The following is a 13,934-nucleotide window of genomic DNA, read 5'->3' on the forward strand; positions in this document are numbered from 1 at the left end:
TAAGAACTCCCAACCGTAAACAGTTTCAGAAATTTATTTTTTAACTCTAATTTAATCGAATCGAAGCTTTTTGGTAATCAAAACCAAAGATAAATGGTGGGTTTTCTTTGTTTTTTCTTTTTATGACATCGTGATGCGATGGAAAGAAAAAAAGAGAAAGAAGAATAATAGATTTAAGTTTTTTATGATTATCATCTTCATCACGATGATCATCATCTGCATCATGACATATGATTAAGAAAAAGAGAAGAAGGAGAAGATAATTGATTTAAAAAGCTAGATTTTTGATTTACTTATGGATGATGGTATTTTTGATATTTTACATAAATTACATCCCCTATCACATTTGGGTTGCAATTAGTATTTTAAGCCCTAGCCCCTGCCGCCCCAATAATAAGATTCTTTCTTTAACTAATATAGTTAAATACTTCACATGCCACATCCACGAATTTGAATAATACCACGTTAAAACAAGAACAAACTACTTTGGCTATTTGTGCGATCCCGAAAACCATCACTGGTTAATGGTTTTCGTTGTTTCAGTTTTCAAGCTATGAGATTAACTCATGAAAGAAAAACCTACTTATCATAATAAATCAAAGAAATAAGAATACTTTTGCTGTTAAGCTAACTTGGCAAAATTGATTCCCATACTTAAATAAGAAAGATAAAAAAGAAAATGCATCGTGCCAAAATCGTTTTCATTTTACATTGACATCCCATGCCAACCAAGATTTGAATAACCGTGAGATAGACAAACGCAGGGGCAGAACTAAGAATCATGGGAAGGGTACAAAATTTTTACTATGGATTCAACCAAAAATTTTAGGGATACAAAAATGCAATAATAGGTTTGCTTGTGAAAAAGATCTTATAGGTCCTAAAATGGGCTTTGGAGCCAGCTGGGCAGGGGTGCAAGTGCACACCCTTGCAATGGGCTGGCTCCGCCCCTGTCATAAAGGCGCAAATGGGAGGAGAAAATTTCCATCGACAGAGTACAAAGACTATAAACTCATCTTCTACAGTTAAATTCTCGAGGTTATCTTTAACAACTTTAAGAGACTCATCAAGAAAAATCTCCCTCGTTTAAAAATTTATCGATACGAGACCATGCATGATATTAGAATCGGCAAAACATCTATTTTAATTCAGATTTTAAGAAATCCTGATTTAGTTGATTTTTTATAGAAAAAAATCGTAATGAACCGTGAAAAATAAACCATGTTAAAACTGCTTTTCACAGGCACCCTAAAATGAGACCCCCTGTTTTTCACCAGGGAATGGGGCCCACTTGTTTTGTGTTACAACGGTTTTCATGTGGTTTAGTTTCCACGGTCTGTATAAAACTATTCTTTTATAGTTATCGATTTAGTTGTACTTTTCTCATGCACTGCTAGAGAAATAACTTTTTGTAGATTATTTACACAGAGTTTTATTAACATGTTCGATTTAAAATTCTCAAAATTGATGGAAGTTCATGCTAAGGCAATCATGAGTTAAACTTTCATCATTTCAAAATCTTCTAAGACACTATAAATAAGTTCGGCTAAAATCATAGTATCTTCCTCTACATCTTGATGCTCATAAACATAGTAACAAGTTATGTTAGGATGACAATCTTAAAATCGGAGAGGATCCACTTCAACATTTTTTGTTTTATTAACAAAATGAAAGATACACTTTAACATTATATTTCCAAATCCTAATTTGGAATAGACCGAGAGATATTCTCGTTAAAGTAACTGGAATTAAAAAAAAATTAGCAGGATTCCTAATTTTACTCCTTTCACTCTATTTTGAATGTTGAAAATATTACAATAAGGTGCAGTATTGGCAGCCCATGTTATCTTAAATCTACTTGTCAAATGAAATAAAATTTGATATTTTAAAAGTTATAGCCATATGATTGTTGTTTTTAAAGACACTATGATAACATATCTGATTTCTCTAGCTTTCACATACATTCCTTTGAGCAACATCAAGTAGAGTGAGAATCACTCTGGAATGTGATATCATGGCCACACCACTCTGTTGCCCACTAGAAGGTTGGGTCCGCCTCTTTTTACGTAACTCTTATATACTATAGTAGTTACATGTGGCTCCCTTTGCCTCAATAGTATATCCTACAAAGGAAGTTAGAATTATACATATGCAAGACGAAGTTATTGGATTTATCGTCGATCATTCTGTTGTTTGTTGTAATGATCTCTAGGCAGTCATCATGCATTGGATTATGGTATAAGGTTTGAAGCATTTTTTATTTTTTTTGGATCGGTAAAGAGGAATTTATTGATCAAAAAGGAGAGAGTACAAAAGGTTTGTACAACCCACAAAGATACAAGAAAAGAAAGCTTGACCAGAAGAAAAAGAGGAGAGTTATAGAAGCGACAGACTACTTCTACGCTTGAAGGAAACCATAATACGTTTTTGACCAAATAGTTATAATATCATTGAAACTAGGTTCTTCAAACTCCTTGAGAACTAAACACCAAGTAAATTGCAAGTACTTGATCTTTGTTGAACTGCCACTTCAGTATGAGCTTTATTCTGAAAAGTTCTATTGTTTCTTTCATTCCATATACCCCATAGAATCGCCACAGAAAGCATGTCTCTTATTGGTAATCTGCAGTGAGCCAAAGTCCACAAGAAAAGGCAAATTTTAGGTGACAATTTCTGCTGCGAAATTGTATAACAAGCCTTTAAACCTCTAGGTGTTCCTAGTGGACGAGTTTTAGTCTCGTGAGGGTCTACAAGAGGTATACCCACAAAACCTACTCTAATTTCTCGCCTTGGAAGAACTATTAAGGATAGACACAAAATAATAGTATCTAATAAGATAATCAGCATACATATGTTCTTTAGATGCAAACATCCCACATACATTCCAATCATCACACACAAGCAATTACTTACGTATGACATTCAACCTGATTGCAAAACTCTACTAAGATAGTCATTGTACTTGTTGCAACGTTTGTCACAACACTCGCATACTGAAATCACATGGATAGATAAGACCATGGAAATAGAAAAGTGAAGTGTGCAAATGTTGACTAAAATGAAAGATGTTACCCACAATACTTGTATGAATGTCGTCAAAGGATTCAATTTATAGCGCAATAGTTGAGAGAAGCACTCATTAACTTGACCACATGATTAGATACTCTAAGCGCATGTTTCCTTTTCAGCAAGTATGTAATAGTTTCCTTGGATCTTGCGCTCCATGCTTGTTTAGGCGACGAAGACAGGGACAACGTTTCACACATACTGCTATCCAAGTGTCAAGAACCTCATCAATAGTCTTTTTGACTTGCTATATAATGATGATATGGTTTTTGTTTTCATCGACTATGATCCCACCAAATCACTTTAGAGAAACATAAAACTGCAAAGATAAAAAGAAAGTGATTCAGTAATGATTAATTGCGAGGATGAATCTTTCAAACGACCACCATAGCTTAGTTTCGCATTCAATTATGAACGTATATATTTAAGGATTGTGGAATGATAAAGTGGAACTCGATCTATAGCCGTAAGAACTGTTTCAACCTTAAAAACATAAGAACTCAATCTAAATAGCTCATAATTAACTCCAAAAGATGAAGTCTCAATAATGCAAGAAATCAAAGAGTATTATTATTATTATTATTATTATTATTATTATTATTATTTATTTATTTTATGCAAGCCAAACATGCTTAACTACTCCCCCACACTTAAACTCAATATTGTCCTCAATGTTCAAAACCGAAAATTCTGATTTCTGACATAACAGTCCTGAAAAACTCGAAAACTGTATAAATGGGTAGAGAACTAGGAAAAACATCTTAAACGAAAGTCGTTCGCATGCGTCTTTTCTATAAGGTGTCTATAGGGAATAGTGTTTCGATAAACGGTCTGACTTTTATGACCTCCGTACTGACAGACATGAAATCTGAAAAAGTTATGGAAAAATACCGAAACTCAAATGTCCAGGCCTATCGCTCCAACTTAACAGACTCCGATTTCCAAATTTTATTTTTGGAAAAGAAAGATATATCTGTTCTCTTTAAAAGTTGGGGTCAACCACTCAAATCGGACTCTGTATGAAGTCTCGAGAGCTGTTTTCGTGACAAGTGTGCAGTCAGAATTCGTCAAAACTTTCATTATAGATATAGGACTTGTAAAATCTAAGATGGGAATGCAAGATATGATATGAAAAACTAAGAAAATTAAAACAAAAGGGATAGATATATAAAACCGATGGGCTGCCTCCCACGAAGCGCTTGGTTTAACGTCGTCAGTCCGACGTTATTGTTATCGTCCGTACACCAACAATCTGAAAATTTGGTAATCCTTCCAAATAACAATCTGCAATTCAAATAACAGCTTCACAAAAACATTAGCACAAAACATAAATATTGAAACTATCATTTTATTGAAGTTTCCCCCACACTTAATTCTTTCTACACTTGAAAGTGGATAGAGAACATAGAATTCGGGAACTTCAAAAGATTCCTCAGCTTGGTGAACCTGCACAATACTCGAATCAAACACATCAAGTGGTGGATACTTAAAAGCAAAATAATCCGTTAAAACTTGGAAGCATACAACTCCAATTCTAAGTGAGGTATTTTTTTAAAAGTTGGGTTAACAACTCTTTGAGAAACTACTTCAATTGGAAGAAAAGGATCAATAGATATAGAGTTATGCAAAGGATTAGACAAACCTTGTATCGGATCCTCATTAATTATCTCCAGTGAATTATTTACCTCAAGTATATTGTCACGACCCTTATTTGTAAGTCCCTAAAAAACGATGTTAAGTTACTATACAGTGTTTAATTCTAAGATGAGAAGAATTTTAAGAACTCCCAAGCTGACACAGAACTTGAATTAAGGATGGACCTTAACAAAAGGTATGCATCCAGAACCATTATACCAAAAGAGCTTTATTATACATAATGCAACTGTTATATCACAGACTCGTATATCTAAGTTTACCTAAGTCTGTATAAGATACAAAGGTAATATTTACATATTATAAGAAGCTATCGACACCACAAAAGATATATACACTACGCACAGAATAGGATGGAATCTTTGGTACTCCAACCTTTTCACTAAAGGATTCTCACTCAAACCAAACGTAGAACTCGCCTTCCGTTTCCTTTGGTACGTTCTCAGCTGCAGTTGCTTCACCTGACACTCAAAGAAAAGATGATGAGCAAAGCCCATAGGAAGCTTACAATTAAGTAGTAATTGCCAACTGATATTGGAACCAAGGAACAAGAGCATAATGTAACCCAATCAACAAAATATCATTCAAACATTGAGTCACCTTACAAACTATCCTCATGAAGAGCCCATCCAAGCCATGAGTCAGTATCAAGAAGAAAAACAAAACAAACAAATGGGGTATGCATAGACTGAATCTCTTAAATAAATTAGTATATATAGTATCGAAATGGGGGAAAAGCCGCCCTACTAGATAGTATCGAAAGGGGGAAGAAGCCGCCCTACTGATTAATATTATACATAGTACCGTAACGGGGAAGAAACCTCCCTACTAATAAGTATCGAAACGGGGAAGAAACCGCCCTACTGAATAGTATCGAAACGGGGAAGATGCCTCCCTACTCAACATAGCTAGGAACTGTGGGGAACACAGACACTCCTTGCAAGAGATTCAAACAATGCATACCACACACACACCCATCAATGCGGATAAATAAACACACAAGTCAAATATGACACATACAGAATCTCACAATTAAGTTCAACCCAACTAAAGTCAATGGAGTCGGTTAAACATACTCAACGCCTAATAAAGTTTCGTGCAAAACTCCCACCATGTCTCTGTAGTAAACCCTTACGCCACTTTAGTCCATCAGCTGAATCCCAAACCCTTAATCCTATGCACCAGCTATATTAGAAGAAAAATATGTTACAATAGTTAACCAATTCTGAACAACAATTATTGTTTCAACTTTAATTCCCTACAAACTGCTTTCTTTTCAATGTCCTGTATCATTCCTGAAGTCTCTCCTAAATTCATATACGTCTTCTAATTCAACCCTAAGCTAATTTGGAAATCTAAACATAATCAACAAAAACGATGTTTCTGTTATGAAATTGATTGAATATTGTTCTTCTGAAAAACTACCTAACCTACTGATTTACATTCAATTACAAACAGTTTCATAAAACAAACGTTTAAAAATAACAGAAACTCACCTCAATTCAGATTGAATTTCACCCTTCCCCTAACCTTCTTTCCACTCTAACCAACTTAAGCTTAGCAATTCAATGTCTTAAACTCAAAATTCACATCTAAGATGCAGATGTAAACTAGTTCATCAAGGTACTCCCACCGACCTAATCTAGTTTTTGTAAAAATAATCTAAAACTCCCCTCATTCTTCTTCTTGTATTTTTTTTATTTCCTTTTCCCTATTCTATCCCTGGTGTCCCTATAGGTGTTGTCCTAAGAAAACACCACCTGTTTCCAAGCCTTATTTTTTTAATTCTATTTTTAATACTATGAATAACACTAAAAATGAACGCTTAACCAGACATACAACTACACTAATCGAGCAGCTAATCATAACATAAAGAGCCTATCATGACCAAGCTAGGACTATTTAGTACATTTTTTCAAGTGCTAACTTATTTTCGATCCTTACATTTATCGTGGTCCTCTATCAAACTATTGTTATCTAGATTAATTGGGTCTTCCACGACTTCAATCAATTTGGTTTCATTCTCAATCTCCATCTCTTCAACACTTTCGTCATCTGAATCAAATTCAGCTCTCAGGAACTCTTCTTCGGTGTATATTTTGGGGTATTTTGTACGAGTATCCGTCGAGGGAGTAATCGGGTCTACTTCTTGCAAATCGACCGGCCTAAAAACATTGTAATTTGTACATTCATTGTAACGTTGATATGCATTCGAGTATGTTACACTGTTCATAACAATGGTTCGGTCATACCAAGGCTCCTCCTTTTGAATAGGCGAATGATCATTATTACGATCTGGAGGTGGGATAACTTCATCATCATTACAACGATTCTCCAAGGGATGCTCATCTTTTTCCAATTCTTCCTTAATTTGATTCATGTCTCTCCTTAAGTTGTTCATGCCCTCTTGAAGTTCTTGGAGTGTATCTTCAGTCTTTTTATAGTATTCTCCCGTATTTTGAATGTATGTTCCAACTTTTGGTTATCCCGATTCAAATTATCCATAAATTGGTGCATTAGATCTGCAAGACTAGAGAAATCATCATTAGAAGAACAACTATCCCCCCATCCTTGTGGTTTCTCACTTACATACCCGTCAAAAGGTTGTTAATATGCATGAGAGTATCCATAAGATTCTGTGGGATATTGATCATAGCCAAAAGATTGGTTTTGATTATACCCATAGGATGGTTGGTAGTTTTCATATGAATGAGATTGGAAACCATATTTGATTACCACTGTTATATTTGTAATCTTGTTGTTCGTACATGTTATTTCCGTAAGGAAACATGACGACTCACAAGAACAAAAGAGAAAATAAAAACAAGCTAAACAAATAACAAATCAATTAACAACTGCTCCCCGGCAACGACGCCAAAATTTGTATGGTCTTTCGTAGGCTCAACAAATTAATAAATATATTTTCCACTAATTAACTAGTAATATAGCGGTAGTAAGAGATCATTCCCACAGAGAGTTGTGTAATTGATAGGTTATTTGATCAACAAAACAAAGTAAATAACAAAAGGGGGTTTTGGTTGTAAAATGAATATAAAGACAATAAGAAGAAAGGGATGATCAAGGAATCCTTCGATGTTACCAAGCATTAGCAGGATTAGAATACTTATCTATCGCTCTTAAGAACCATTTCAACACCAACCGTAGAATAACAGATAGAGCAGTGTTATCCCCAAAGTTCCTTGTGTAACCTGATACCGAAGTGCTCGCATATCAAGTTCTATCCAACTGAACCACCAAGTAGTAGCGCACTCAAGGTGTAACCCAATCGGAAGCTTTAAGTTATGTGAACTTAGATTGATCCTAGCAATTAGACTCTTAGCGCAAGGTCCACTTACTAGTGTTGTCTTCACACATGATTTCTCTACAGAATCCCTCTGAGAGGTCTCACGTTCTCTACTTGTGTAATGGTTATTCAACAATTACACGGATATCCTAACCCTTTGTTAACAATAGAATGATCAAAAGATTAATCCAGCGTGCACTCCAAATAATCTAATAAATCAATCATAAACCCTAGATATAGTGAAAACAAACGATGATGATAAAAACTCTCAGTAGGTTTGTATTAATAATAAAGCTTCACGCTTAGAACATTGAATTCATCCTTAATCAACAAAGGTTTAGTTTCTCATGATTAAACGATTACCCGGTTTTCCCCTAAAGGGGTAAACCCTAAAATATTAACGAAGAACAAAAGTATAATATGAGAGTCAATTCATTTTACCTGACCTAATACCATTTTTATAGGTTTACATTGCTTGGCCATCAAGTATTTAGTTCGGTTCAAGAACCCGACCCGAAATAACGAATCCAAACGTGCCCTTAGGATTTCCAAGGTATTAATACACGTTTTCCACTTGCTAAGTTCGCAAACCCAGTCCGCGAACTTCAAATTCCAGCAGAAATTTTCGGAATTAAAGTATGAAACCCGTCCGCGAACTTTGTTGTCTTCGGTATTCAATAAAAGCTTGTTTTGTCCACAACTTCTTCATCCGAACTCGGAATGACCTCATTCTTTTTGCATTATTTTTATATTTAAATTATCTTAAAGATAATGATGAGAAATCCTTAATTTGAATGAGTTAAGATAGGTATTTGGCCCTTCTCTTGATTTTGAGTGTTTTGTTCCTTTTCGTCGCACTTCTTCCACTTCTCTTGGACTTGGGCGCTTGGGTACTTGGGATACTTATCTTCTTAGCTCTTTTTCAGAACTTTGTAGATCCCTTTTGGATGATTCACCTATTGTAGGCAAATAAGAGAAAACAAAAGTAATAATGCGAAAATATGTAAGAATAATAGCTAAAAAAAGTATGGAATGGACACTAAAATTATATGAATTATGCACTTATCACAAATGTATTTGAAAATATGACTTTGACTTTGATATTCTGGAATGCCTGCAACTACGTCATAGGTAGATTTAACTGAAAAATCACCTTTAACACCAATAGACCATTGTATTTCATCGCTATCATTTATGTTAAAATTTACCAAGATCAATTTGTTTTGCAAATCTATGAACTCCACTCTTCTTGTGTTGTTTAATATTTTAGGAATTGCTAAATCCCAAACTGCATCCTCTTCCAAAAACATATCAGCAACTGAACGATCCTTATGTCCAGAAACTGTAAAAAGATTTGGGTACTTCAGATATAAAGGGCCTTCATCTAACTAAGTGTCCATCCAAAATCTTGTATCACTGCCAGAATTAACTTTGAATTTAACAAAATTTCTGAAAATTAAATCAGAATTTATAATTCCTTTCCAGACTGAAGTACCATAAGTAATTTTTGGGACTTTAGAGAAACAACCATTCTGTTCAGCACCATACTACTCATAAACAATTTCCCTCCACAATGCATCTTTTTCTTTTGCATATCTCCACTGACACTTAGTCAAGATAACTTTATTCATTATTTGTAATATTTTTACTCCAAGAACCCACCAAATTTTTTCCTTCTACATACAGCTTTCCACTTGACAAGATGAAATTTCTTTTTCCCTGTCTTATCATGCCAGGGAAAGTCCCTCATAAGATTTTCAAATTTTTTTTGCAACTGAAACATGCATAACAAAAAGGGACACGTAGTACACGGGCAAGCTTGCAAGAACATTGTTGATAAGAGTGATTTTTCCAGCTCTATTTAAATGTGGCTTCTTCCAACCTGGTAAACAAGCATTAAACTTATCAATCACCTTATCCCACTTTGCAACACCACCGCTTTTATCACCCAAAGGCAGACCCAAATAAGTTGTTGGCAACTGACCAGTGTAGCAAGTAGCAACCCAAAATTGAAGCAAATTGAGTTAAATCATAATTATAACTTACTCCAAATTTTTGACTTTTGGCAAAGTTGATATTAGGACCTGTGAGCTGTTCAAAAGAAAGCAAAATAAATCTAAGGTTCTTCACCTGCTCAACATCCATGAAAATTAAAGTGTCGTCTGCAAATTGCAAATGACTTATAAGTTTGTCTCCTTCTGCTGTTTGAAAACCTATAATTAAACCTTGTTCTTGAGCTTGTTGAATCATATAAGATAAGGCTTCACCTACTAAAGGAAAAATAAAGGGGAATAAAGGATCCGCTATTCTAATTCCTTTTTTGGATTTAAAGTAGCCTTCAGCTGTCCTATTAATCAACACAGAAAATATAACATACTCAATGCAACATCATATCCAACTTCCCCATCTGTCCCCAAATTCCATATTGTGCAACATTTCATTTAAAAATTCCAAGTTAACATGGTCAAAGGCTTTATCAATATCAACTTTGATAAGCAAACCAGTTTTACCAGATCTTATTCTAAAGTCAATGAGTTCATTTGCCATTAACACACCATCCAAAATTTGCCTCTTTTAATGAAAGCAGTTTGATGGGCAGAAATGACACCTGGAAGAGTAGCCTTAAATCTGTCTGCAAGCACTTTAGAAATGATCTTATAGACACCACGGATAAGACTTATAGGTCTTAAGTCTTTAATCTCCTCAATGGTTTCTTTTTTTGGAATCATAGCAATAAAGGTGTTCTTGAGCCTCAAATCTAAATTTTTTTTCTCTTGAAGTTCTTGAAACACTTTCATCAAATCATCTTTGATTATGTCCCACGCAATCACATAAAATCTAATTGGGAAACCATCTGGCCCTGGAGCTTAGATTGACCAAGCCTCTTCATAGCAGATAAACATTCAGTTTCAGTAATTTTACTTTCCATCCAAGTCCTCATTTCTTCTGAGATTATGTTGAAATGCATTGTTGCAATGGTGGAAGACCTTGCACATTGATTCTGAAAAATATTTTGAAAGAATTCAACTATGCCTTCTTTTATCTCCTTGTCATCTGTTGTCATTTCCCCCTATTACTTTAATTGCACCAGTATAGCTCTTTCTTCTTCTTTCTGTTCCTAGTCTATGAAAATATTTGGTGTTGTCATCCTGTTGTTGCATGTGAGCTACTATTGTTAAGTTACAAAATTCTTACCTTGCCTGCAGCCTAGTATTCAATTGTTCCTCAGAAAGACCATCATTGAGATTTTCCTCAGCATATAAAGAAGTAAAAGTGTTCTCCAATTCATCCAGTCTCATATCCATATCTCCATATTCCAATATGCTCCAGTCTCTTAACTTTGGTTTTAACAGTTGCAATTTCTTACAAAAAGAGAAACCAACATTACCTGTAACATTGAAAGACATCCAAGTAGAAGTGATAAAATTAATGAAATTTTGATTAGTGAACCATTAATACTCACAACGGAATGGACTTGAACCTGACTTAACACCGTCACATGAAAGATCAATGAGACTATGATCAGAGCATGGTCTTGACAAGGCTTGCTGCATTAGATTAGGAATTTGCTGCTCCCACTCAGGTGAAACCATAATTCTATCAATGCGACTTCTTATATTGTTGAACTGATTGTTTGTCCAGGTATAAGTACCTCCATGTAAAGGTAAATAAAACAACTCATGTTGAGAAATGAATCTGTTTAATCTACTCATACCAACTGAATCTTCACCACCAGTAGACCTCTCATGAGTAAATCGAATTTCATTAAAATCGCCTCCAATTATCCAGGGTAATTTCAAAAAACATATCACCTTCTCTATCTCCCTCCAAAATAGATTTCTTGCGCTATTGTTATTAGCATTAGGTGCATAAATACCAGTGAAAACCCAATTGAAATTAGTGTTCTCCATTCTACACAAAATAATGATAGAATAATGACCCACTAAAGAGTCAAGAACATCAACCTTTGAATCATCCCAACAACAAAGGATTCCAGCAGATCTTTCTTCAGAAGGTGCATCCAACCATTTTATAAATTTGTTACCCCAAGTTTGCCACACCAAAAGATCATTACACTGTTGTAGTTTAGTCCCTTGGAGAAGAAGAATACTAGGCTTTCAGTCCCTTGTCTTTTCTTAATTATATCTCTTCTGTTTAGGTCATTTAATCCCCTTATATTCCAACAAATTATCTTAAAATCCATAAAAAAAAAATGAACCCGAAGAATCCCTAAAATAAACAGAAAAAGATTAGGTGAGTTTACCTTTCTCCGCCTCTAAATTTTTGAGATGAGACGTCATCGTATCCATCATAGCCTCAACATTTTCTTATTGAATCATCTGAGAAATTAAATCTTCTAACTTCTTTTTCAGGATCAGATCAATAGTCTCTTTCATCTTGCTCCACTGACTAGAAGATTCAGTATTTGTTGAATGATCATTCGATGTGGAATCCAAACTCTCTACCTCAATAATTTCCCCCTCTCCAACATCCATCTTTTGAAGATATGGAATAGATACTGCTTCTTTCAAAAGATCATTGACATCATCTTCAGAAGAGATGGTGGGTGAACTAGCCGTTATAGGATGGCTACCCAAAATACCCTTCTCGATATTTGTAGATTCTGGTGCCTTTAACAATGGAATTGCAGTTGAACTTGATGCGCCATTATCCAAAACTTGGACCCTTCTAGCTTTTGTTTTTGGTTCAACGAGAGGATTGGTATTCAATTTGAATTCAAATTCAAATTTGGAGGAACGGAAATATTCATTCCTAAGTCCACGCGCGAATTTTTTTCCATGCAGATATTCTTGCTAGGATTGCGCATTATCGATTTAGCTTACTGAATACTCGGTCATCCAAGATGGAAAGTATGATTTTCTTCCAAGTTTACAACCGAATCGCGTATTTCCATATCTGGCTTATTTTTGGAAACCCTAATTTTTTTTAGAGTCAAATATGGGTTTCCATTGATTAGCTTCATTTTCTTTACTTGAATAGAAAAGATCATACCATTGAAGTTGATTATGCATATGGACTCTTCCTGACCATGACTTTGAACTTTAATTCGAATAGCTAAGGCATCTTCCCATGAAAGTGTTGCTGAATGAACTTCAATTAATCCCCCAAATTTAATCCCAACAAAACTATATATTTCATCACCCCAAAGATGAAAAGGGACTCCACGAACTTCAATCCAAGTACCTTCAGTTATTTTGTTTGAAACAGTAATGGTGTTACCAAGGACATAAACGGATCTTAGCTCCTTCAAAAATCCATAGATCCCTACTAAGCATGATGTTTTTATCATCTGTATAGGAAAAAAAGAAAGCTTTCTTTTCTTCAAAAGGGAAAATATCAAAATCTGACTTTAGATTGAATCTATCAGAGATTTCCTTCCCTAATATGTGCCATGAGCTAACCAAATGTGATGACTCAATAATAATCGCTTGATCCCAACTGTTCTTGAGTTTCACTGAATCTTGCACCCTTTCCATTGTTTGCTCTTTAGAATCAATGTTTGGTAGTTTATTAGAAACAAAAACTCGATCTCCTTTCTGAGTTGTCGAATCACTGCTAGTAGGTTTTCATGATAGTATTTTATCAAAATCAATAACAAAACGCTTCCATATGTTCATACCTTTTTCAGCAGGCATGATGGTTAAATGTTTATTCTTGTTTGAGGTGATATATAGACGAAAAAACTCCCATATTTGTTTATGTCTCTAACCATAAGAATATGTTCAGATCCTTTATCAAATTTCCAATGCCATGCACCATAAAAGTCCTTTTGAGACTCTTTGAATATTTTTCAGCCAAACAAAAGCAGATCTAGAAAGCTTGAATTGAATTAAAAGCTTTGTGTTTCTGGTTTCTTCAACAAAGAGAAAATCACCAGACGATTTTGAGA

General features: G+C 34.7%; 1 protein-coding gene and 1 long non-coding RNA gene across 3 annotated transcripts; both read right to left on the reverse strand.

The window, feature by feature from the left end:
* Positions 1-3,713: 3,713 nt before the first annotated feature.
* On the reverse strand, positions 3,714-6,410 carry LOC113274833. Of its 2 annotated transcripts, XR_003323280.1 has the most exons (4): positions 6,216-6,410; positions 5,796-5,904; positions 5,095-5,180; positions 3,714-4,787 (listed from the first exon to the last, which is right to left on the reverse strand). It is a non-coding gene; the product is annotated as an uncharacterized LOC113274833 (long non-coding RNA). The 2 variants fall into 2 exon arrangements; XR_003323281.1 differs by lacking the exon at positions 3,714-4,787 and having other exon boundaries at positions 4,870-5,180.
* A 3,370-nt stretch (positions 6,411-9,780) lies between these two features.
* On the reverse strand, positions 9,781-11,934 carry LOC113272088. Its single transcript, XM_026521994.1, has 4 exons — positions 11,505-11,934; positions 11,219-11,411; positions 10,154-10,370; positions 9,781-10,002 (listed from the first exon to the last, which is right to left on the reverse strand). The coding sequence occupies exons 1-4, from the start codon at positions 11,932-11,934 to the stop codon at positions 9,781-9,783; spliced, it is 1,062 nt and encodes a 353-aa protein (XP_026377779.1).
* Positions 11,935-13,934: the final 2,000 nt, after the last annotated feature.

This window comes from Papaver somniferum, chromosome 4 (assembly GCF_003573695.1).
Source record: "Papaver somniferum cultivar HN1 chromosome 4, ASM357369v1, whole genome shotgun sequence".
NCBI classification, from domain to species: Eukaryota; Viridiplantae; Streptophyta; class Magnoliopsida; order Ranunculales; family Papaveraceae; genus Papaver; species Papaver somniferum.